Source organism: Papilio machaon, chromosome 11 (assembly GCF_912999745.1).
Source record: "Papilio machaon chromosome 11, ilPapMach1.1, whole genome shotgun sequence".
In the NCBI taxonomy this organism is placed as follows: domain Eukaryota; kingdom Metazoa; phylum Arthropoda; class Insecta; order Lepidoptera; family Papilionidae; genus Papilio; species Papilio machaon.
The window spans coordinates 8,537,416-8,562,467 of NC_059996.1; the positions used below are offsets into that span (position 1 = coordinate 8,537,416).

The following is a 25,052-nucleotide window of genomic DNA, read 5'->3' on the forward strand; positions in this document are numbered from 1 at the left end:
TAAAACTTCATCAGAAGCTTAATGTTTGCGAGCACACGTCTAACGCTTTAAATGCTAAATGTTCACTTTGTAACTACTTCGATAACTTTCTACGTATGAAGTAGATTTTTAAAGTTTACATTCGAGGATGTTTATTACCTACCCGTTTAGTTGAAATGTCATTTAACATTCACAATGCAATTGGAATTTTTGAATCGAAAACTTGTCATTGCAACATACATACGTCGTCAACTCATAGCTCGTATAATGGCAGTTTGGTGTCGATCCTAAGTGGGAAGGGAATTAAACTCCTTGACTATAAATAAGTACTACCGATGTTCAGAATATTGTATGACATCCCGCATAGCCAGCTATCAGTAACACAAACGCGTCGACTGCGCGCTTGCTTCTATAAAAAGAAGTTCTTTCTGCACAGAACAAAAAAGTTCTCTATGAATTTTCTTTGAGACAAAGCTTCTGATTAAAAACTGTCTCAGCTTTGTAACTTCATACGAGTAACTAAAGCGAGCTCTAGTTTCATTAATGCGTCCCCGTTACCCCCCCCCCCCTCCCCCTCCCCCTCCCCCGACGTCCCCTCCGACACACTGACAATACAATGTTACCAAGAAACTTTATTTGTGAAAAACATACGGTACAGTTTTCTTATACACAGTACGAGGATATTAGTAAGAGCGAAATCGAAACCTAGGTTAAGAAATTGAAAAATTTCTAAAAAAGGATCTGTAGTAAGTACATAAAATTATACTAGATTTTAAGTCAAATTATAGTTGAAAAATATGCAGCTTTCATAACTTTTTAACTGTATCGCTTGTTAATATTAAATGAAGTTCGATCGCTGTGCATATAATTGAAACAATTTTGTTTCCGGCTGAGTGGATCACACCCCCCCCCCCCCCCCAATACCTCGCAGCGCCCCCCAGCGCCCCCCAGCGCCCCCCAGCGGCACAACGCGACAACACAATGGACTGGAATACATCTACATTTTATTGAACTGTTAATTTAAAACGCTTTCTAGTATTTCAATACGTATGTAGAATAAGCATTTGACTACCGCTTTTCATCAGTGTGTGTGTGTGTGTGTGTGTGTGTGTGTGTGTGTCTACAAATTAAAATTTAAAAGAATGTGAAATGTGGAAAAAAAAAAAGATTTATAGATTTCACATTGATATTGTAAGTTAAGAACTTATCATGTAATAAAGTATCAAGGACGGTTGTCGCAGTTATAGAATTATATATTATTTTTTTTATAAATCTTTGGAGTATCTTAGACTAGACAAATGGAAAAAGCAACAACAATAATAGTCTGGCAGAGATACAGCCTGCTTCATTATTCAGTAGCGATCGGAACGAGTTTGTTCCGGCGCGGGCGGACCTAAAGCCGGACACACATCCGGATAATGGCAAACTACATCAATGAATTCAATTATACCGGTAAATATATAGTTTAAAGAGTTAAAAATATGTTTAGTGGTTGAGTACAATACAAATTTTATTTTTAGTACAGTCTTGGAGCAATCAAGATAAAGTTATAGCTTCTGTCAGACCAGTGATTCTGAAAAACTATCTTGTTGACTACGTTTGCTTTTATGGAATCATATATCAACCGTAGGTTATTGTTTCAAAGACATTCTACTTTTTTGTTGATACGTGAATATATTGCAAAGTTTTTAACAGAAAAATAAATAAAAATCCTTACTAATATTATAAATGCGAAGGTAAATCTGTCTGTATCGCTTTACCGCCAAAACTACTGAACTGATTAAAATTAAATTTGGTATAAAGATAGTCTAAAGCCCGAGAAAAGACATACGCTACTTTTTAATACGCAATGGGTTGCAAGGGGTTGAGAGTGACCATTGCCCATCGTTGACCCGCACATCCGCAATTGCAGATTTGTTGAATGTTTGTATGTTAGTTTAATATGTATGTAATGTTTCATAACTTTAAGTAAAACAATCTGTCTATATAATTAAAAGGCTTCCCGAAGACAGTATTTCACTAGTACGGAGTCGATGGATCAAAGGTACGCTACACAATTTTGTGACGAATTTTAAAAACTCTTCATCGTGTCTCCGAACTTGCAACTTAATTTCCGCTTGACATCCATTTTGCGCCACACTTTTAAGATTTTAAAAATATGTCACAGTTCAGTTTCCATCAAGATTATCGACATTCGAAACATATTTTTGCTTTGGAAACAGATGATGTTGTTATCGGACTGTTGAAATATTTTCTTGTTTAAGCTTCAAATGATAAAAAAACAACTGAAGTGATTGGTCACGCGGCGGATATTGAATTCAAAGTCCATCAGCGGCGGAGACAACCGGCGTTTGTACTCAACAAACTCCAATCTATAGAGTCTAGAGCGCCTGATGCCGTGTTGTCATAGGCAAATTATTTTTCAATTCATAAATTATTCTTATGAATAAAATTATATTGCTACGAGAATTAATTTTATTGAAATAATAAAAGGTATCTTACCAATATTATAAATGCGAATTTTTGGATGGATGTTTCTTTGAAGGTATATCCGGAACGTCTGGACTGATCTTGATGAAGTTTGGCACAGATATAAAACTTAGTCTGGACGAACACATAGGCTACTTATTAAGTTTTTTTTAATCCCGCGCGAACGGAGTCGCGGGCGACAGTTAGTGTACACATAAAGCAAACGTTTTTAACAAAAAAATGAGCTGACACGGAGACACTACAATCTGTCTTCAACATATTAAATTTGAAAGTAACTATCGGCTATAATGAGATCACGGTAACAACATCTGCGCCACCCTTTTAATTATAAATAACGTATTTACCAACGCTTATACTATTAAGTTTATAATAGAAGAGGTTTGCATGACCCAAAATATTAGACGTCGGAACATAACTCCCTTTAAAACAAAGAAATCCGTTGAGTCGCCATAATGTTATTTCTACGCTTTTATAACCAATTTTTTTTTTATAACAATGACGTGATGCCCTAAAGTTTTATTAGAAATTGTTTAGCTATATTATACTATTCTATTCTTAATTAAATCTTTTGCATTTGTAGCTTCTACAATGTATGCTACATTAATATTGGAATTTTGGTATTTAATATACTTTACCGTTTGTTATAACTTTAAATGAATTACCTTGCAAGTATATTCGTTTTCTACGGCAAAAAATTCTTGGTGATTATTAATTTAAAATTATGTTAATCAGGAAAACTACTCTAAGGTTTTCTATTTTAGGCTGTAAAGCAGCTACCCCAGCGATTAAATAGTTTAAATAATAAATTAGGTCTGCAGGAGACACGCCGGCGACGGCCGCTCCTTCATAGCTCTTGATGCTTCTGCAAATAAGCCTAGTGTTTTCTCCAGTATGTCACATTTAGTTTTTTATTACTTTTATCCCAATTAAATTAAAAGAGGAAATTATTTAGTAGTAAGAACAACTTTATATCTAAGAATAAGCTTAAAGAACTACTATTTATATATAAAACTAAAGATGAAGTTTAACGATACTTTCTTATTGCAATGTACGTAAACTTATGTACATGTAACGAACGAATACAGAATTGTTTATCTTCTCCGTAACAAATCTCCGGAAAGGAAAGACATTTAAAATATGAAAAATGGACTGATGAACATTTTGATGGTAAACAATTCGAATGGCGGTCTATCGAAACCTATCTGCGTGGGTTTGTGTGCGTGTGTGTTGCGACGTGCTTTCAACACACACAAACACATACCAGTCTACAGCCAGCAGGGTTTGAGCTCGTAGTCACAGCTTTATGACGGTGGTAAGCTTACTTTTACGACATTAAATATGGCGAAACCCTTTGAAAGTAATCAAATTGGGTCCCTGTTAAAGTAATAAGTAATAAACAAAATTTGTAATAAGTTAGTACTGCTTGGAAAAGAAGTATGTTTTGTACAACATTCCAGACAAATATTGAGACATCATGAAGCTTTTTATGATGAAATGAATTTAGTATTGCTTCAGTTAAAGTATGCAAAATGCTCGACAACAGTCAAATTATCGTTCATTATCAAATGATAATTTTCCGCTCAAGTGAACACTTTGTTTTCGGCAACTTGTCCCCCTCCCCTCCACACCGGAGCCCCCTTGCGTAAAAGATTGGCCAATGAAGACGTTCATTGTACGCCCGCGTCGCTCACTCGGAACAAAACATACACAGAGAGCTTTGAATGTACTTTTAAAAGCTTCCCGCAGATGCCACATCAAAAGACTACAGTTATGGTATGTGCTAACATTTGTTATTTTGTTGTAACAAATAATAATATATACAAGCAACACTTATATAATATAATTAAACTGTTATACGAGTATACCTTTTAACTGTTCCAACCCTTTCATTATTATTTTTATTATAATAAAGAACGATACTAACAGCATAAGTTAATATATTTTATATTTTCTATGAAGTTATATTAGAAAATACTGCCACTTAAAAACGATTTGATTAACAAAAATAAACTCTAGATTTTTACAACGCGTGTATTTTCACAAATTCCCGACAAACGAGATCGATTTACGTCACATGAACAATATTTTAATTACAAATCAAAGTTCAATTCGGTGGCCAATTTTTTTGACAGAATATTCAATATGTATTCGAAAAATTGTCTTCGTAAATTAAATGAATGTTGTAGAACAAATGTTCATTAGACGATTGTGAAAAGATATACTATACTTTATTAATACTTATATGTATATATATTTTAACAAATTTCACTCATGATAATGAGGCTGTTTACGCAGACTACGTGAGCAGCTAGAGGCGATGGGTCCCGCTTTGGAGAGTTAAGCACACAGCCGCCACGAGCTTTAACGTAACTAATCTATTATAATTTAAGACATGTTAAATATTATGTCAGCATATTATTTTACTTATAATGTCGTTAATTTTTAGTTTTTATTTTATATACTTATTGAAATCCTAACCCCTAAAAAATTTAATATATCGTCCGTGAAAATATATCGCGCGAACAAAATTTAGATGCTTAATTAAATAGATACAACTAGGTGTCAAAATTAATCACTCTGAAAAGAAGTACTTGTTGAGATAATTTTATTAAATGTAAGATTACATTTATACTATCAGCTTGTACTGATTTAATAACAAGTTTTGTTATCAAGGTGTCCGGGAATGACTTGAACAACAGAGTACCACAAATTCCTTGGTCGAGAATATGAAGATTTAACCCAACTTACCTCTATCGAAAGTTGCTTCGTTTATCCGATAGAGGGATTTAAAGTGTCCAAATAAGTTTACATTTATTCGAATATTTCAAAAATTCTTACATATACTTTATTCATATTAAAAACACGATTTTTAATTCATGAACTACACTTTTTCCTTAAACAAACTTTTGTCATAAAATCTACAGGTGGTTCACAAAATCGAATATCGGAACAAAAATCAATGTTACTTTTGCAATCGCTTGTATAATCGCTACTAACTTTTTTTTAATAAGGAAAGTTTAATTTACAAGATTTTTGTTCGCTAGTAAATTTTTTATTTGGCCAGCGGTTTTGCCACAAAATAGTATTTACGTAGTACATAGCACTTAACTCTGGTACTACTAAAGGTAACGCAACTAGAACTTTTTACTTAACTAGAACAAATTTTAATGGAGTTTTAAACACCACATTGCAGTGTCATACACAATTGTTTACTTTTTGTAGCTAGCGTATGGCTGTAGATGTGGTATTTGCATTCTCAATTATTTCATTAATATTTTTGTTATCCATTTATTCGTCTTGTAATTTACATAAAACATTTTACAAAATAAAAATAATAAATTACATTATTATTAACTTTTTATAATTTTTTAGAAAATCATTATTTATTAAATAAATGACTTATTCATTTGTTTGATTATCATAATAATACATTATCTGTGGTTATAATCTATGGCTTTCAGTGTGAAGATAATATAATAAATACAAGTACCTAATTCACCAATCGTAACCTTACAACATTAGATAAAGACGTACTCCAATTTAATACTCTACGTGGCAGAATCATTGATATAAAAATTAAAGATTTTGAAAATGACTTGCACGAAGTGGTGTGCGTTCATCAGATAGTACAGACAGCAACTAATGTTTTTACAAATTCACAAAACAAAAAGAGGTATTTGTGCAATTAATTCTCTTCACTCGTAAATCTATTACGTCTGCTAATTCTCACGTTTGTTGAGAGATTCATTGAGAGTAATAAAATAAAAAGAATCTTTATTTATTTCACTGCAGTAACGCGGGGACTTGCGATGTACCTGCTATTTGCTAGGTGTTTGATTAGCAAGTTGAGTATAGTATTTATGTACATACTTAGATACACTAAGCCACCAGCTATATGCATTATTGAAAAATTGTACTTCAAAACCAGATCTTAAAACTAATTTCTAAGTTTAAAAAATTATTTTCTCTTATTTATAAATGAGTAAATATAGAGACGAATATTTGGTCAACGTAAAGGTACTCGTATGTACTAATTACATAATAATAATACACTTATTATTATCATTATTCTACTAGCTTTTGCCCACGACCCCGTCCGTGCGGGATTATAAAAAACTTAATTAATAACCTATGTGTTTTTCCAGACTACGTTCTACATCTGTGCCAAATTTCATCAAGATCCGTTGAGCCGTTCCGGAGATACCTTATAATAAACATCCGTCCATCTAAACATTTGCATTTATTATCCTCGTAATCTTAGTAACATTTTTGGAATTAAATTTTAAAATTACAATAAAAACTATTGTTTAAGTTAATAATAGAGATTGCAATATTAGATTAACAGGATTAAAGAAACAAAAAAAATCATATAAATCAACAAAAAGAATCAACAGTTTGTAAAATCCTTCCAATTTTTAACAGCCAAGCAATTAAACTACATTTTTTAAATTCTCAAAATTTACGAGTCTCGTCTGGAATTCAACCTCCTGGCTTATTACTAGGATGTGAGCAATTGGGCGGACGGCAGGATCAGGCGTCTTGGCGCAATATTAGGACCAATTGGAATTCTGGCTTCCGTATCATCTCCTTGCGTGTACTATCAATGTACAGTCCACGTCAACCTCAGTGGCAGACGAATTAGTTGTTAACAAAAGAAAACCTTTCTATATACATTCAAAAGAAATACACAAAAGTTTAATTATATCTATAAAAACAGTAAAAATAGTTGACCTCCTAATAGTCTCCTGAGAAATTAATCTAAAACAAGTCCTTATAAAAAAAACTGCATTTCTTAAATACTCTTCCCTAAAACGGTAATATACTCGGTTTACTTTCATGGCATCAATCATAAGTGCCAATGAAAATACTGTTACACGCTGTATAGTTAAATACGTGTTTTAACCCTTCGACCGCTGGTGATTGATATTATTGACGTCAACGTTGTTATATGTTTCACCGTAAACACGTATCACCACAATGCTTTCAGTGTAAGTACTTCATTTTTTTATTGATAAAAATTGTAAGTCTACGCTGAATAATATTTCAATAAACATGATTTGTCAAAAATCCGCGCCAGGCGCTACAGTCACAAGCTAAAATGTATTTAAAACACTGTATAAGATATTTTAAGGTTAAGCCTTAATGGTCTATAACAGTTAAACGTCAAGAAAAAAGTAATGTAACAGCAAACACAATATAGTTTGTACCGTTTATAGCTCTGACTGTACTTTGAATGTGTTGATAACGAAAACGCTTAATCATAATTGATCAACAAAATCAGTACAATAAAATAGACACGTCGCTCGTTTACAATTTTAGTTGTGTTTACAATTTTAGTGTAGAGGACTGTTAGGTAATGGTGCAGGTTAGAGTGAAAGAGGGGATATTAGAAGGAGAGGTGATAAACAATGAGTACGGTGGAAAGTTCTACAGCTTCAAGGGCATTCCCTACGCCCAGCCGCCCGTGGGTGACCTGAGATTCAAGGTAAGACAAGAAAGTGTTGGTATAAGTCAAGGGTCAAGGATAGTTAACTAGTTCTTATAATTTCCAACGATAACAGCTAGTATTATAGTAACTATTTAATATTATAATTGTAGTCGATGTAGAGCAAACAAATTACAGTAGAAACAGGAAACACCAATCACAAATGATCGTATCGTATTTTTAGATAAGTAAATTGTGATTATATACATATGTATAAAGTCCACAGAATGTTGGTAAAATAAAAGACCCAAAAAAGGAAGAAGAATAAAAATTAAATCTCAATTTTTGTTTCTTCTTTATTTGGGTTTTAATTATTATTAATTATCTTACTCAACCAAAACTAAGATATAAAATAACAAAGAAACTAAGATATTCACAATTATATTTTATTATTATTTATTTCATTAAGCCATAGATTATTAGGCAATGGCAGCACAAGTGGGTTATTTTCTGCATTTAAATCTTACTGACAATTGTTATATAATAGAATAATTTAAAGTTATATGTATTATACTTATAACTTGCAGGCTCCTCAACCGCCACGACCATGGACCGGCGTACGAGATGCGACGAAGCTGGGCGAAGAATGTTACCACTTCGATCCTTTCTTTGGCACCCCGACACAGGGTAGCGAGGACTGCCTGTACCTTAACGTATACTCCCCCAACGTATCCCCCCCTAAGCCTCTGCCCGTCATGGTATGGATTCATGGCGGAGGCTTTGTTTGTGGAAGCAGTTCCGATGACTTATATGGACCACAGTTTTTAGTAAGACACGACGTCATCTTAGTCACGATAAACTACAGGCTCGAGGTGCTCGGCTTCCTCTGCCTAGAAACGGCGGAGGTGCCCGGTAACGCGGGCATGAAGGACCAGGTGGCGGCGCTCAGGTGGGTGCGGACAAACATCGCCAGCTTCGGAGGGGACCCCGACAATGTTACGATATTCGGAGAGAGCGCGGGGGGAGCTAGTGTTTCACTTCACCTTCTGTCGCCCATGAGTAAAGGGTTATTCAAGAGAGCAATATCACAGAGTGGCACCTCCGCCTGCGCATGGGCGACGACCACTATGGTAAAAGAAAGGTCATTGCAAATGGCTAGAGCTATGGGTTGCAATTCCAAAGATGAGAAGGAAGTATACGAATTTCTGAAAGTACAGCCCGTGGAAGCGTTTGTCGACAGACGCATTAAACTGACATACGCTGAAGCCAATAAAGAAGCAGGTTTTATATACTTCAATGTTGTTGAAGAAAAACAATTCGGTGACAATGAAAGGTTCATGCCCGCCGCTCCGATTGATTTACTACGCGCTGGCATTCACGAGGGAGTGGAAGTCATCAATGGTTACACAGAAGATGAGGGAATTTTGATGCTGTCCATCGGTCTGGACATTCAGAAAATACTAGAGCAAGCTAACAATTATCCTGAATATTTCGTACCTATACCTATAGTGAATAGCTGTAAAATTACAGACCAAATAGAAGCAGGAAAAACGATGAAGGCATACTACTTTAAGGATGAAGAAGTTTCCATGAATAAAGTAGATCGTTTGTATGGATTTCTCGGCGCCGACAGCTTTATATATCCTGCAATTTTATGGCAAAAACTTTGTGCAAAAAATGGCAGCAATAAGACATATTTGTACAAATTTACCTGCAAATCAGAAAGAAATATCCTGAAACACCTTCTGGGAGTGGGGCACGTGGTGGGTGACAAGGATGTGGTCTGCCATGCGGACGACTTGCCTTACCTATTCCCTATGAAATTTTTTACACAAAATAGTCCCAAACTTGATACAAACTCTACAATCTACAAGATGATCGATCAATTCACAAAGCTTTGGACGAATTTCGCTAAATATGGGTAAGGAATCTTATAGTTGTACTGTACAATATTTCCTGGGTTACATTGCATCCCAACTTTGACCTCTATCGTCTCTTTTACAGAGAACATTCCTATTACTACAATAACTTTAACCTATTGTAATTACTGTAACCCAATCCGATTAAATTATTTTGTTTGTAGAAACCCAACACCTGATGCAAGTCTTGGTGCAATCTGGAAGCCATACACGTTGGACAATCAAGACTTCTTGGACATCGGAGAGCATCTGGTGGCCGGCACTTCGCCCGACAATGACGAAATGCAATTCTGGGAACGCATCTATCAGAAGTATTGTTCAAAATATGCTCCGTGAACGACAATAAAATGTTTTACAAAATTTAATCGTTGTAGAGATAAGAATTTATTTAATTTGTATTTAGTTGTTTAGTATCACAGCAAACGACAATGTCAACTAGTTGCTGAACTATCTCTCAAGAATAAAAAACTGTTAAATCGTTAATGCAGTAAGTTAAGTTAAGCAACTGTATTGATGTTATTTTTATCAATAAAAACTTTCATTGGACTACTTTGTATAACGGTTCATTGCTATTAGTGTCAAGGATTCATACGCGATAAACTGATAACAAAAAAGTGATAAGTTAAGATCTCTTAACACTAATATCACAGTTCATTGCTAATTTGATATAAATAAATATTAAATTCAGTGTTTGTAAAAATGTTATCCTCAAGGGTGCTAAATAACAATAGGGAATGAAAGTTTGTATGGGAATATTTCATGTTTATGTGAATATTTTGTAAGTTTAATTTGTGTTGTTGTAATTTTTTATAAGTTTAAGTAAATACGCCCAATATTTGTAAATATTTTGATAACTTGGAATGTCATATATTTATGTCAAACTAGCTGTCGCCCGCGGCTCCGTCGGCGCAGAGTTAAAAAAAAACTTGATTATTAGCCTATGTGTTCTTACAGACTATGTTCTACATCAGTGCAAAATTTCATCTAGATCCGTTTAACCGTTCCGGCGATACCTTCAAACAATCCATCCATCATCCATCTAAACATTCGCATTTATAATATTAGTAAGATTAACAGTCTAAAAATATTAAAAGTTATTTTTCATTAAAAACAAGCCTATGTCCTTTCACTCCTTTCTTAGGCGCTATACTGACTGTGTCCCAAATTTCATTTAAATCGTTTTATTAGTTTTGTCGTGAAATCACGACTAACAGACAGAGTTACTTCCACATTTGTAATATTACTAAGGATTACACGTACTTTTTAACGCAAGGTGTGTCGGTAAATTGGACAGCATCATGAGATGCAGTATAACAGTATGAGAAAAACTTGAACGTCGATATTCCTGAAGCGGAATAATAACGAGTTTGTTGGAAGTTGTACAAACTCGGTGCGAACGCAGCGGTTTTGTAGAACTTCATCGAGAGCGGAAAGCGCGCCCTCTGCCGACTTTACGTGTTCAGTAGTTTAAAGTTTCTAGCTTTAATATATGATAGAAAGGTAATTACTTTCAAGAGTTAGTTTGGCGAAAATAGGCTTTGGTGTCCTGAGATAGTGTGATAACATCGTAAAGGTAAAGTAAGAACGTGCAGGTGCTTCGTAACTTTAGGAAAACGGAGAGTTCATGCGATAATTATAGCGTTTTAACTATCACATCAACAGAAGTTTACCTTAGTACTTTTATAAGTTTAGAAATTTGCCTTTTCAGATGCATAAAATGTTTATGAAAACTCGACATTAAAATGTTGTTCAATAACGTCAACTAAGTGACAGTTACCCCGCCGGGGTTGGCAGCGAGAGGCGATGGAGCGAGAGGGGGTGTCGCCTGTCGCTCAGCCAGCGCTTGTAAACATTGCTTTACAACAAGCATATTTGAACATTAACACTTCATGTTATATTTTCAAAAGATTTAATCTTTATATTTTGAAAGAAGGAAAACGTAGACTTCAGAGTTGTTTACTAATTTTTATTTTCAAAATATTATTACATATTTGGAAGTTACATTACGTTACGTTAATATATGTATATATTCACGGAATATACGTAAACATCAGTAAACACTTACATAAAATGTTGTCTAACATTTTAAAAACAAATGTTAAAAGTCCAAATGAACTTTATGATTCGATAAATTGAAGGTTTAATCCAATATAACTGACCGAAGGGCCGCAATTTCCCTCCTCATACAAAATTAACCTTTGAAAATTGCCTGTAAATTGCCACTTACATAAATTGAATTTAACAAAGTCTCTAGTCTATACAAGTTCAATATAAATATCTTGACAGTTGGTAGAGGCGCGGCGAGCCTTGCATTGTTCAAAAAAACATTAATTATTTCTCGTTGAGTAATAAGAGATTAACTGACTGTCTTACTATTTTTAAATAATTTTTAGTTCATGTAAGGATTTCTATTATACCAACAGTATTGTGTAAAAAGTATTATTTTTTCAATATTCCCTTGTTGGTCGTAATCATGGACTTCGTTGTTTTACATTTTTTGAAGTCAGTTCGAAACAGCGATGTATTCCAAGTAATTACTTTCGAACTTTCTCTTTTCTTAGGCAAAATTAACGGTCTTAGGGTGTTTTTATAATGAGGTTATGATTTATATAGGAGCTATATTTAAAAAAGAATACATACAACGAATGGATACGATAATTCATTTAAAACGTAAGTTTATGTCCAAACAGACTTAACATCAACTTAACCAAGATCAGAAAGTACAAATAAATGTATAATAACAGAATTATTTAAATAATAATATCATAAAAATACGCAATTATTATGATATTATTATTTAAATAATCTTTTCAATACAATATTATACAAACGTTAAAGTCGTCTGTGTGTGACAGTCACAAGATATTTTTTTCTTTCTATTAAAAACTTTTGTACTTTTTTTAATATTCATTTCACAAAAACACGGTCATAAACTTTGAAAAAAAATTGTTAAAAACAACTTCTGTCCTTTTATTATTGCATCTGTTTACGTAATTTTTAATCAACATTTTTATCTACATAAGTGATTGTACATACATGTGGGACATAGTAAAGAGCAAACTTATTAAAAATATACATCAACAAACATAACAATGTTACAAAAGTTACTGTAAAATGTAAGGCACTTTTGGGTAGAGAACCCCAATTCGCGATTTATGTCCACATCGAAAATTACGTGTAGAAATTGCTTACTAATAGACTTTTGGAAAGTAATCAAACGAAATAAAAGAGTTCGTTTGAATTATATACTTTTATGTTGTCTTTTTTTCTCATTGATAGTCATTTTTATTGAGGGAATGATCAGCAAGATTAAGTTTTAACCTTCCGCTATCGATGTATCAATTGTCTAAAGTACCTACAATTTGATGAAGACAGTTTTACAGATAACTTCATTTAATTTTACTGGCGTAGTTAATGTAAACGTCACTTGTAACACACGTATCAGACTTGGGTATAATATACTTGAAATCGGAAAATAGCGAGACGAGATCTAAATACAATATCAAATCATATAAACCCCCCTGTACACGTCCAAGGCTAACTCTCAAATGAACTTGTATATTTGCAGTACATTAATGACGTTTGCGATATTATAATTAATATTGCAAAGGAAACTGTATGATGAAAATAAAAAACCTTTAGAATTCTTATAGTATAATTTAAAATTCGTTAAAATCAAATATGAAACTAGGTAAATAACTAAGAAATAATAGAAAAATATATATAAGTTAATAAATTTAAAAGCTTGGGTAAAATTATTATTAAAATATAAAATAAATCATTATAAAAGATATGAATAAATATCGTCATGTTATTTTTGGTCTGCTTCTTCATTAGCACTGCCAGGTTGCTCAGGGATTTCTTCATTTATCTTTTGGGCATCTTCTTGGTCGTTCTTATTGACATCTTTACTTTCATCTCCAACTTTATCTCCCTCTCCAGCTTCACTAGCTTCGGTAACGGCTATCTTAGAAATCAATACCTTTTGTCGATCTTCAGAGAATTTTTGTTTAGAACTCAAAGTCATTTGTGAGTATGCCAAGTCTTTCATGATAGATTTTTGAATTTCTAGTTTACTCTTCATTAGTTGTTTTTCAATATCATCGGTCTCCTCGTCCTGTTCGCTTTCAACGGAATCTGCGGTTTTAGTTGAGCGAGACGACGATATCAACGACGGACTGCTTACTCTCATAACCACATCTTGATCGGACACAGCTGGCAACACTTTCAAACTGGGTATAGTTTTAATGCTACCTAAAGACGACCTCGTGACCGCCACCGAGGGCAAACTCTCTTTCTCACTTAGGATCGTTTCTTTAGACGAAGGTAGAAATAGAGTAGATCCCATCGACTTTTTAGAACTCGGCTTTGGAATGAATCCTAAATCTCCTTCTTCGTATATTCTTCCAAAGGAAACCAAAGTGTCTGCCGATTCGGCCTTTTCTAATTCCCTGTATTGGGTTATTATCCCAAGTAAGCGCGAAAGCAAAACTTCCCTATCGATGGCATTCCGACTGATATCAGTCGACGACCACTTGTCTAGTTTCAACGCCGCTTGGATTGCCGTAACCGCTTCTTGCTTAATTTTCTTTAACTTTGCATTTTCTTTCTTTACTTTAGAAAACTCAACTGTGTATTTGTTTTGATCGGTCGATTTCGCATGAAAGTTTTGTTCTAAAATGCGAACTTGCAAACACAAATTTTCATTTTCTTTTGTTAATTTTTGAATTTTTGCCTGTAGCACTTCAAAGTCATAATTTCTCTTCTCAAAAAGCGCCTTTTCCTTATTGAGGCTTTGGAAAGCTGTTGTTAATTGATTAATTACTTTTTGCTGCACTATGCTTTTATTTATTGCCTTATCCCTTTCTTCTTCTGCTAGTTCCATGGAAATGCGTGCAGTTCGTTCGCTTTCTTTATATTTTTCATTTTGTTCCGCCAGTTTAGATTGAGTCGATAAAATGCTATCTAGTTCATTGTTAATCGCTATATTTTCTCTGATCACACGATGTGTGGATGCGGCGATTCTTAATTCGGTAGCGTCTTGAAAGTCTTGGGCTAGTTTTAAAAGACTGGCTTCCATTTCTTTTTTTAATTTGTCTTTACCTATGACAAATTTTTTTTCGGTTTCATAAATAACTCTTTTGTACTTCATTTCTTGATCTATAAAGTCCTGTTCCTGTTTTTCAAATTTTTTCATAAGATCATCTCTAATGGCCCGAAATTCTTCTAAAGTATTCAACTTGCCCGACATCAGTTTATTCTCAGACGTTAATTGGTCCTTCATTAGTATGAAATGTTTATCTAGATCTGCTATAGTTTCTTTGAACCTAACCGTCTCTCTTGCTCTGGTCTCCTCGAGAACTTTAAGATTTTCTTTTAGTTCATTATTTTCCTCATTTTTGGCGGTAAGATTCTTTTTTAGGAAAGCAATGATATCGGCTCGCTCCTCGTCCAACTTGTTATAAGCTTTCTGCAAGTCATCGTTCTGTTGTTCGTACTCATCGACGGTGGCCCGAAGCCTCGCTAGCTTTCTGTTACAATCGGCTAGTTCTTGTTCCAAAAACGTTCTTTCTACCTCCGTAAAAGCCCCAGCCAGATGATCCTCTTTTTTACCTTTATCTTTTTTAGGCGGCATGATTGATAAATTAAGTTATGAGAAAATAAAGCAGTAAAAAAATGTGCAACGGTTAGAAGGTATTAAATGTCAATTACAGTGAAAAACGGTTGCCTGGCAACGTGTTCCGTATGTCTCATGTGACTTGTCTTTGATATCATAGTACAAACTCTTTTGCTGTTATTTACATAACGCTTTCATTAGACTATAGAAAGACAAAGAGATGAAAATGGCAACAGATGCCGCTCCCTCATTGGTCAAAATATGACGCTGTCAAGATGACATTGTTAGTTCACATATTGTCCGACTGCCGTAAGATCCTTTTTGAACTAGTGTATAAGAGATTGTAAACAAATTCTCTACAAAATAGTTGATAATTCATATTGAAATGTTTTACAATAACACATGTACTTTACGAAAGGACTACTGTACTGTACTGTACTGTACTGTACTCTACTGTACTGTACTATACTGTACTGTACTGTACTGTACTGTACTGTACTGTACTGTACTGTACTGTATTTTACGAAAGGATCAAATATGTCAGCGGAAACTCACAAACGCTCAAACGTGTTCTCAAAATAGATTAAATTGTGAAAGCATGCTTTAATATTGTATAGGCTAAGTATGTAAGTAGCATCGCATAGCTCGAGGCGTCTCCGGGGGCTCCTCCCGGCGGTCGGGCGGTCGGGGGGTCGGCGGGAGGTGCGGGGCGCACCCGGCGGAGTCGCTACGCTTCGCGCCCCCCAATAATCCGTAAAGGATAATTTAAACACCGTCTCTGAAGCGCAGCGCTAACGAGAACCTTCAAAATTAAAGCTCCCATCTTATATCGTCTAAGTCAATTTAAACATTTTTTAAATGTTTTATTCTTTCTTTCATTTCCTTTTTTTTTCTTTGTAGAATACAAAATTCTCTCGTATAAGATAAGTCCATTGTAACATTGTTGATTTTCGTCAAATAAATCGATTACACAAATATTATATGTAAGCATCATTCTCGGGATTGTAAATAAAACAGCAATCACAATTATAAAACCAAACGTTTATTGGTGGCATTTCAATGTAACGAACATCGCACAACAATCGCTCGCAGCACATCTCATCTCATATCATCCACATCTCATTATTACTTAAATTATTAAAACTAATAATTCTTTGTATCATTGCTGCTTAGGTACATATTAAATTAAATAATAAAAACATTTAAAAACAAAAACAAACAAACAAAAATGACTAGAAACAAACAAATTCCAAATATTCATCAAGATAAGATTATGTTTGTGAAGGGTTTGTTGAACAAAGTGACCGCAATCATGTTATAACATAATGTTACATTATATACAACTCAGAGATAACGTGCTAATATAATTATAATATAATGGCAGTTTTAGAGAAGTGCGTTTAATAAATTAAGCAAAATGTTTTTAGACTTTAACTTGTTAATGAAATATTAACATTTAGTGAATATTAATAATAATTCAGACGCGAAGACTAGATGAAAATTAAAGATTTTTAACTACTTAAAGCAAACAAAACTTATATTTGGCTGCTTATTTACATAATATGTAAATGTTAAACATACGAAATTAAATAAATTATCTATAAATTAAGTACTATGAGTATCACAATCCTATATTTCCAACATCCCTCATTTCCAATCTCTCAATATAATCACTTATTCATAGTCAAGTGATGATTTCTCATTATAATTTACTAAAATAACTTTGGAAACATTTTATCTTACGTTTTAATAAAATGTCGCAATTACGCAACAAATGATGGATAAATGTATTCAAGTATTGCACTTGTTGGGTGATAAGTGAGGTCGGCAGGACGCAGGGGAGTGTGTCCTTGCCTTTAAAACAAAGAAATCCCTAAAGGTGATCTGCGTGAACTTGTTGTGTAGGTTATTATTATTCCCAACAAATTAAAAATACATTCAAAGTTTATTTATCATTTGAATAATTATACATTCTACTTACAATTACATATTAATTGCCGTTGAATTCAATTTACTTAAAATTATTTGCAGACTTAGAATTATTGCACTGCCCGAACATGTCAGTCTTCTAAGTACAACAAACAAATATGGATGGAAATGTACAGTGCGAGTGAGACAACTATATATGAATATTAATATATTTGGAGATGACTAGACTACGACACAGAAAAATATGTATTTTGTTATGTGCATTTATGAATAATGGAAATCTTTGATAAGTGTTTGCGATATGAATTTATCACGAATTGATATTGGTCCTTATACTCGACTACATTATGTTCTAACTATGAGAGGCTCGTAGTGTGAGAGTTACGTAAGCGTTAACTGTCAGCTGTCAGAACGGGTCGTGTTCAATTGAATAAACATCTTTAGCTCGGTATCTTTAGATCTGCAACGAAAGTGCTGCTTCACCAATGTATCTACAAATATTTCGATATTTCTTACTATCTTTTATCATTTTAGAATTCCTTGGGAATGATGATAATGCAGTGCGGTGAGAAGCCGGCGCTGCTCGTCTACGCCACGACCTCGTACCTGTCGGCCAGCCTGTTGCTGTCGGGCGAGTCGTCCGCGAACTTTATATCGTTAGAAGAATCCGAAGTCTCGTCGGCGAACTTCAAGTCGATGACGTCCGACCTTTTTAACGTGTCGTCCTTTTCCCTTGACGTGTCGTGGATGCGCTTGAGCGTAGACGAGTTGTCGTAGTCGTGTCGGGGGTCCCTTCTGTGCACTCGCACCGGGGACATGTTCACAGTCAAATCCTTCATCTGTATGGAGACGGGAGTCGCCTCCTTTTTCCTTTTGTTCTTCTTATTAACTCTAGGCGAGTGCTGCAAGTCACTGATGCTGAAGTTGAGCGGATGTATGATATTGCCTCTGTCCATCACTCTCCTGATGGACTTGATGGACTCGTTGGATCTGTTCGTGCGGTGGTCGGCGGAGCGCCCGAGAGCGCCGGCGGAGGGCCGCTCCTCGGGGGACTCCCGGTTGCTGCCCGGGTCCGGACGTAACTCCAGGGGGATAACCTCCTGTCGATAAAGAACGAAACAGACCGATTTTGGCATTAATGACTAGAATATGACCATAAAACAACTTTTATGAGTATAACTACGAAGGACTAAAAAATTACCTCATATTTGATCGGTTTATTTTCGTCGATCTCTTTGATGATGTCGCCGTCCTCTATCGGCGGGATCCAGACTAAAAAAGCCGGATCCATGCCTAAGTACGATCCCGGCACGGAACCTGCAACGATTAGTAAACATCCGTTCATTTGTAACACACACCAGTTAGGAAGCGAGCGGGACATCGCGATGATGACGTCATTACCTGCGTTGTTCACCTCGTAGTCGTAGTAGTCTATCTCCATCTCGGGGTGCGAGGTGAGGCTGAGGTCGGACTTGAGCAGCTTGCGGTTGCACGACTCCTTGGTGTGCTTGGGGTTGTCCCGGATCCTGGCCGCGGACACCCCGCTCAGCGCCGGCGAGTACCAGCCCTACGACGTACATCATTTTGAGGAGTGCTCATCATTACGTTATGAAAAGCTTCCAATACACATTGTAGTAGTATTACGTTAGTGAGTGTCGCGGCGGAGATGGAGGACGAGGCCCTGCTCGCGCTCCCGTCCCTCTCCCACGCGCTGTTCGCGTCCTTCTCCTCCGTGCTCTCCTCTCGCCCGCTCACGGAGGTGGTGCTGGCGGTCAGCTCCGCCGTCACCGCACGACTCGTCGCCGTCAGGGCCGCAGACAGCTCCTACATATCAGATCCGTCAGAACAAATAGGAGGGTTAACTAACGCAAGTGATGTATTTACTAAAGTCATATAGAGAAGAGACCTGTGAAGAGGTGACGTGTGTGGCGGAGAGCGTGTGCGAGCGGCGCAGCGGCGAGGGCACCACGCCCCCGCCCCCGCCCCCGCCCCCGCCCCCCGGGGGCGCGCTGCTCGCTGACACGCTCTCCGGTGTCACGGTGTTCTGACTGCCCGCGCTGCCCGCGCTGCCCGCACTCGTCACGCTGGCCTCGTCACCCTCCTCCTCCCCCTCCACCTCCACCTCCACCTCCACCTCCACCTCCGCGTCCGTGCACTGCTCCTCATCCCTATTTGTAAAAACATCGGCAAAACTTATAATCGGGATCTTAATTATCTGAATATACCTTCATTTTTTTACTGAGTGACTCAGAACAGTACATGACTTTTATACAAAACAAAAACATAAATAATAAACTTCGCTCGATCACTAGTCCTCAATTTTCCTAATGAATCCGATGACGATCGTCCTTAAAATAAAGAAGCGAGCCCTCTCACAATTACAGAGCGATATGATGACGTCAGAACAATTAATCCAACAACAGTCGGCGATGCAGAACGAGCGGAACGTGGCCAAACAATGCCGCGCCCTTCCGCGCCCTTCCGCGCCCTTCCGCGCCCACCCGCTGACTTCGCTCTGCGGAGTCGAGTAATTTAAGTTTTATTTCAACTTAACAAGTTGTGACGCTCGTCTCCTTAGTTAAGTAAACAATAAGTAAAGGGTCGCACGATGAATCTCATCGATCGTACTAAGGCACTTTACAAATGGGGGTGTCGTACCGGTGCCACTCGATATTATTTATATTTATAACATGCACATTATGACACATAGCGCGCAATACGTCCGTTTGAAGTGTTATAACACTTTGCCATCGCAGGTGGCTGTGGAAGTTTCTCTAATTTTAATTTTGTATTGCTTCTTTTAGCTCCGCGGTACCTTTGCGTGCACTGCGAGCTGCGATCGGCGTCCCTGAGGCGCGTGTGACGAGCGCGCGCTGGCAGCAGCCGGCGCAGCGCCACGCCGCCCACCTCCGACAGCAGCGTGCTGCGCGACGCCGCCCGCGTCACGCCCAGCTCCAGCGACGCCGAGCACGCTGCACAGTGCACACGCAACACCGGACTCAGTCACCGACCGACAAGTGCACAGCTCGCGTGCTGACATGCCACAGCCTGACCCTCACCGTCGCTGTCGGTGAGCGACTCCTTGTCGGCGGCGCGGTGGTAGGCGCGCGTGCGGTGCGCCGAGTGCAGCGCCAGCGCCAGCGCCGCCAGCGCCGCGCCCGCCGCCAGCGCGCCCGCCGCCGCGCGCGCCCCGCCGCCCCCCGCCCACCACGCACCCGTCGCACCCCCCGCACCCCCCGCACCCGCCGCACGCGCCCACGCCGCAGACTGGTTCAGCAGCGGCTCTGAGTACACGCAAACTATGTACACAACACATCATAGCATCTGATACATAACATCTTTAATTATTTATTAAAGATTTTCTTTGAGATGAAAGGCGGACTTTAAAAATAGCACAAAAAAATCAAGTTCATTTCCATTCGCCTAATAAATGAAGCGCCTGCATGTATACGACAAACAAAAGCATGAGCCCCGACCGCGGCCGGCGTCGTGAGGGATGGGGGAATTCAATTACTTACGTTTTGACTTTACACTGGAATAGGATTTCGCTTAAGTCTGTACTTTTATGACGTGTACATAATCAAATTATTATAAACAAGTAAAAAAAATCAATCAAGAATCATTAACATTGTTGTTACAATTTGTATTCGGGTTTAGTACTCGTACTTCGACGTGCTCGATACCTCGACTGGAAATACAAATTCCCGCATGATTTTTTTTTTCAAAAACCTGTCCATAACTGGTACATAACGAAAGGCGGACATGACACGCACCGACTTGGTAGGCGTGCGCGAGGAAGCCGCCGGCGCAGCGAGCGCTGGTGTCGGCCGAGCGCAGCTCCACCAGGATGTGCCGGCCCCCGGACACCTGCACAGCACCGACCCGCCCGCCCTCACCCTCACCCTCGCCCTCGCCCGCCTCCAGCGTCTGCGTACAAACACACTGAGGTACTGAGGTAATTATGTACTATGATACCGGCCGTTATCATAGGACGATTGCATGGAATTGTCGAGTGCTGTATGGTGGTGTTGCAGTGAACACGAGCGCGTACCTCTGCCGCGGCGTCGGGCCCATCCCAGGCGGCGAGCAGCGGCGACCCGAGCGAGTCCCCGTCCCGCGCCCGCAGCGCCTGACCCGCACACGGCAGCCGCACTGACTCCACACGCAACTGCACCCTCAGACCTTCCTCCGCCTGACCCACACACACACACACACATACACACAACTTTAATAAATAAATCCATACAAAGAACTGTGCTCTTCTCGAGATGAGGAAAGCGCAAGTATAGAAGCGGCCAGATAAGGTGATATTTCTTCTTAACTTTGTTGAATCCATTATATTTAGAATAAGCGTTAACTATGAATATCGATAAACTTTAATGCAGCATTATACTTACAAAATAAGTAATTACATAGTTTGATTTCTCAGATATTCATAATTCAATTAAAGTTTGTAATAAATTTTCTAAAATTGTTTACGTGTTGTAATAGAAATTCGTTTGATTGTTTTATACAAACAGATGTAATTGGTCTCGCCGCGCCGCCCCGCACCACGCCGTGAGTTCATTTTAAGTTTTAATTTAAATACAATTATGTACATGTCAAGGGCAGTCCTAACTCGGTAAAACTAATTATATAACTTTCGTTTCATTTACAAATTAAATAATCTAGTTAAAACATAGTAATAACCCGCAAACAAAACTCGTCACTTATTTGTGCCGTATGTACAGAACAACAATGAACCAAACGCGATGTTTGACATCACAGATCACAGAACCACTATTATGTACAACGTTTAAACACAACATAACTTGCTCGGGAACAAAGCGGAGATAAATTGATGTGGGTGGAATTGTTTCGTCGACGGTCGTTTGGCGTTTAGCGATAGCTCGTCTCCGCGCTGTGGGAATTAATTGTAGCCAAGTTTAATTGGACCGCGAATATAGTCCTCCAGTCGGGACCGGGACGATTCCGGAGCCGGCCCGGAATTTGTATCGTACTCGAGAATTAAGTCTAGAATCGTAACGTGTAATGTTAGACCGATGTGTCGCTCTGAACGGAGTGCAGTTTAAAAGTTTATATTACTCGGGTAAATTGTTCCTGTGACTTAGCAGCGCCCCAAGTGGTCTCAATTGGTAGTTGCATGTGACTAGTGAAGTAATGGTTAATCTAAATGTCGAAACGAAAATTGCTTTGACACATTTGTACGGTCGAGTGAAGCGCTGCGGGATCTGTGTAGCAACCTACATCGCTACCTGTAAACTGCAATAACCACTACCGTGGCTTTCTACACAATTTACACCAGATAAGGTTATCATAATTTCTGCAGTGAACTTTCGTTTAGAACAAACAATGTCAATAAAGGTTAAAATATTAAATGTCTATTCCTTTTATTATAAATCTTCAATTCGATTAGTTCAGTCAGCGGACAGTAATTACAAACTTTCATCTTGTTTTCAGTTTGCTGTAAATTCATAACGAAATAAAACTGTATCGACATCTATTCAACTAAAACGGTATCTCAATTTACCTCGGTAATAAAGTTAGTGAGAAGTTTGCGAGGTCGTTTGTTAAAAGCTGTCGCAACCGGTCAGTGACGAGGTAACGGGTAACTTGCTATGGCTTGTCTTTGCTACAAACTCAATCATCATAACATAACCTCAGCCAGTAGAAATGGATCTTTTGCAAATATTATTGAAACATACATACATATGTATACATTCATTTTGTATCTTCTTTTTGCAATACTACTGACATGACAAAATATAATTATGACAAGTAAATTAATACGAAAATAATCGCCGTATATTATAAGTACCTAAATCTACTTTTAAATATGACAAAAGATGTAGCGGATTAATTAGCAATAATTTTTTGTTTAATATTAAATTTTAAATTAAGCAATAACAAGTACGTCGGCAGCGCAGGAACACTTGGCAGGTGTTTTGACGCGCCAAGTACAACATTAACAAACAAGAAGTTGCCGCGGACAAGTTGCTTTCGACGGTAACTTGAGCGAATGCTCCTGACAGCTTTAGGGGCGGGGAGTTTACACAACATTTCAACATTTACCATTTCAGGATTATGTTTACAACGGTTACGACTTAACCCGATTAATAAGTGAAACAGTAAAGACACTTACAGCCGCACTCACAATCAATTTAATGGTTGCTTAAACAGACGTTTTATGTAAAATTCTCATACTAAGTATGCGCTAAGGGAATTCCGAAGATCACTTCAAAGAAAAAATTAGTTGCTGGCATTTTGAAATAGAAAAAGCAATCGTTATTAATCATAAGTAAGTAACTGTTTTAGAGTTAACCTGTAGCAGCCAGAAGGAGCGTGCGGGGCAGGCGCGCGCCGAGCCGGCCAGCAAGCGCGCCGCGGGCGCCAGGTGCAGCACGCAGCCGCAGCGGCATCGTGCGCCCACTTCCGCCACCACGGCCGGCGCGTCGCCCGCCCACGCCTGCGCCGAACACTCGCATGCCGCCAGCTCCACCGCCGGGCCCTAACACACTCACACTTAATACCTTTTCCACTAATCGGTCCGTCGAGCGCCGCTAATCGCGTCGTCGAAAATGTGTCTCATTCCAAACCAAAATAGTTTGGAAACAAAGATTACTTACTTTACTTTTAAAAATGTAAAGTTTTTGTCCGTTGCCATAAGTTGGTGTTATAAAATATTTTATGACTTAGGGTATACGACATGAAATAAAACATTCTATCTTCTTATACTTTATTCTAAAATACATTTAACAAAATAAATTCATCAATATATACTTAACATAATATCATAAAAGTACACATGATAAACAGCATAAAAGTCCTTTCTTTTAAACAAGCAGTCAGAAAAGTTATAATGAAAAATATTACATAGATACCAAAAGTTAGTTCACTTGGGCTCCTCCTCCTTATGCTGCTCCTCGTCCTTGTCACCGTCGGGCGGCTGCTCCTCCAGCCCCGGCCCCTCCAGCCCCTCGCCTTCGCCCTCGGCCTCGCCCGTTGCAGTTTCCGAGTCTCCCACCTGAGACTTGCCTTCGCCCTCTACGCTTTCATCCTCTTTTTCCTCAAAGATAACGGACTTGGACATCAATGCCTTCTGTTTTTCTTCGGAGAGCCGCGCTCGCGAGCTCAGTCTCCTTTGGGACGCTAAATCTTTCATTATCGATTTCTGAATTTCCAATTTACTTTTAACGAGCTGCGCCTCTATGTCATCGCTTTCCTCCTCCTTTTCTTCCTCGGACGATCTCGATGTATCCGAAGAGTGGGATGACGTCACAAACGAGGCGACGCTTTGTTTCACGGTGACATCCTGTGCCGACGACGGAGGGACGAGTTTCATACTTGGTATGGTTTTGATACTCCCTATTGTCGAGGTGGACACCGCCATCGATAGAGCGCTTTCTTTTTCAGCGGGGAGTGTTTCTCTAGATGATGTTAGAGCGACCGTGGAACCCATCGATTTCTTCGAAGATGGTTTCGGAACGAACCCTAAATCCCCTTCTTCGTATATTTTACTTAGAGAAGCAAAAGTATCCGTGGAGTCAGCTTTATGCAATTCGCGATATTGGTTTATAATTGAGAGCAAGCGCGAAAGCAATAGTTCTCTATTCATTATATCACGGCTCTTGTCCGTGGTGGCCCATTCGTCTAATTTCAAAGCCGCCTGGATCGCTGTAGCCGCTTCTTTTAG

The 25,052-nt window shown here is 37.9% G+C and overlaps 3 protein-coding genes across 3 annotated transcripts in view; 1 reads left to right on the forward strand and 2 right to left on the reverse strand.

Moving 5' to 3' along the window:
* The first annotated feature begins 7,807 nt into the window (after window positions 1-7,807).
* Window positions 7,808-10,469, forward strand: LOC106709747 (juvenile hormone esterase). The gene is made up of 3 exons (XM_014501613.2): window positions 7,808-7,954; window positions 8,482-9,815; window positions 9,978-10,469. The coding sequence occupies exons 1-3, from the start codon at window positions 7,826-7,828 to the stop codon at window positions 10,147-10,149; spliced, it is 1,635 nt and encodes a 544-aa protein (XP_014357099.2). The 5' UTR covers window positions 7,808-7,825; the 3' UTR covers window positions 10,150-10,469.
* Window positions 10,470-13,617: 3,148 nt separating this feature from the next.
* LOC106709676 (cilia- and flagella-associated protein 157) lies at window positions 13,618-15,581 on the reverse strand. The gene has a single exon (XM_014501525.2). The coding sequence runs from the start codon at window positions 15,446-15,448 to the stop codon at window positions 13,625-13,627; it is 1,824 nt and encodes a 607-aa protein (XP_014357011.2). The 5' UTR covers window positions 15,449-15,581; the 3' UTR covers window positions 13,618-13,624.
* Window positions 15,582-16,978: 1,397 nt separating this feature from the next.
* LOC106709675 overlaps window positions 16,979-25,052 on the reverse strand; it is a 92,327-nt gene continuing 84,253 nt past the window's right edge. Inside the window, exons 10-20 of the mRNA XM_045680039.1 lie at window positions 23,682-23,867; window positions 21,411-21,551; window positions 21,133-21,277; window positions 20,419-20,643; window positions 20,175-20,331; window positions 19,500-19,527; window positions 19,266-19,457; window positions 19,004-19,183; window positions 18,761-18,926; window positions 18,561-18,676; window positions 16,979-18,459 (exon numbers count right to left, since the gene is read on the reverse strand). Of these exons, the coding sequence (XP_045535995.1) occupies window positions 17,947-18,459; window positions 18,561-18,676; window positions 18,761-18,926; window positions 19,004-19,183; window positions 19,266-19,457; window positions 19,500-19,527; window positions 20,175-20,331; window positions 20,419-20,643; window positions 21,133-21,277; window positions 21,411-21,551; window positions 23,682-23,867 (2,049 nt within the window). The 3' untranslated portion in view covers window positions 16,979-17,946. The remainder of the gene's footprint in view (window positions 18,460-18,560; window positions 18,677-18,760; window positions 18,927-19,003; window positions 19,184-19,265; window positions 19,458-19,499; window positions 19,528-20,174; window positions 20,332-20,418; window positions 20,644-21,132; window positions 21,278-21,410; window positions 21,552-23,681; window positions 23,868-25,052) is intronic.

Bases quoted from the DNA above. Each gene is read 5' to 3' on its own strand.
- LOC106709747 (XM_014501613.2), top strand. From the start codon at position 7,826: ATGGTGCAGGTTAGAGTGAAAGAGGGGATATTAGAAGGAGAGGTGATA. The intron at 7,955-8,481 runs GTAAGACAAGAA...TATAACTTGCAG, and splicing joins TGGGTGACCTGAGATTCAAG to GCTCCTCAACCGCCACGACC. The intron at 9,816-9,977 runs GTAAGGAATCTT...TTTTGTTTGTAG, and splicing joins ACGAATTTCGCTAAATATGG to AAACCCAACACCTGATGCAA.
- LOC106709676 (XM_014501525.2), bottom strand. From the start codon at position 15,448: ATGCCGCCTAAAAAAGATAAAGGTAAAAAAGAGGATCATCTGGCTGGG.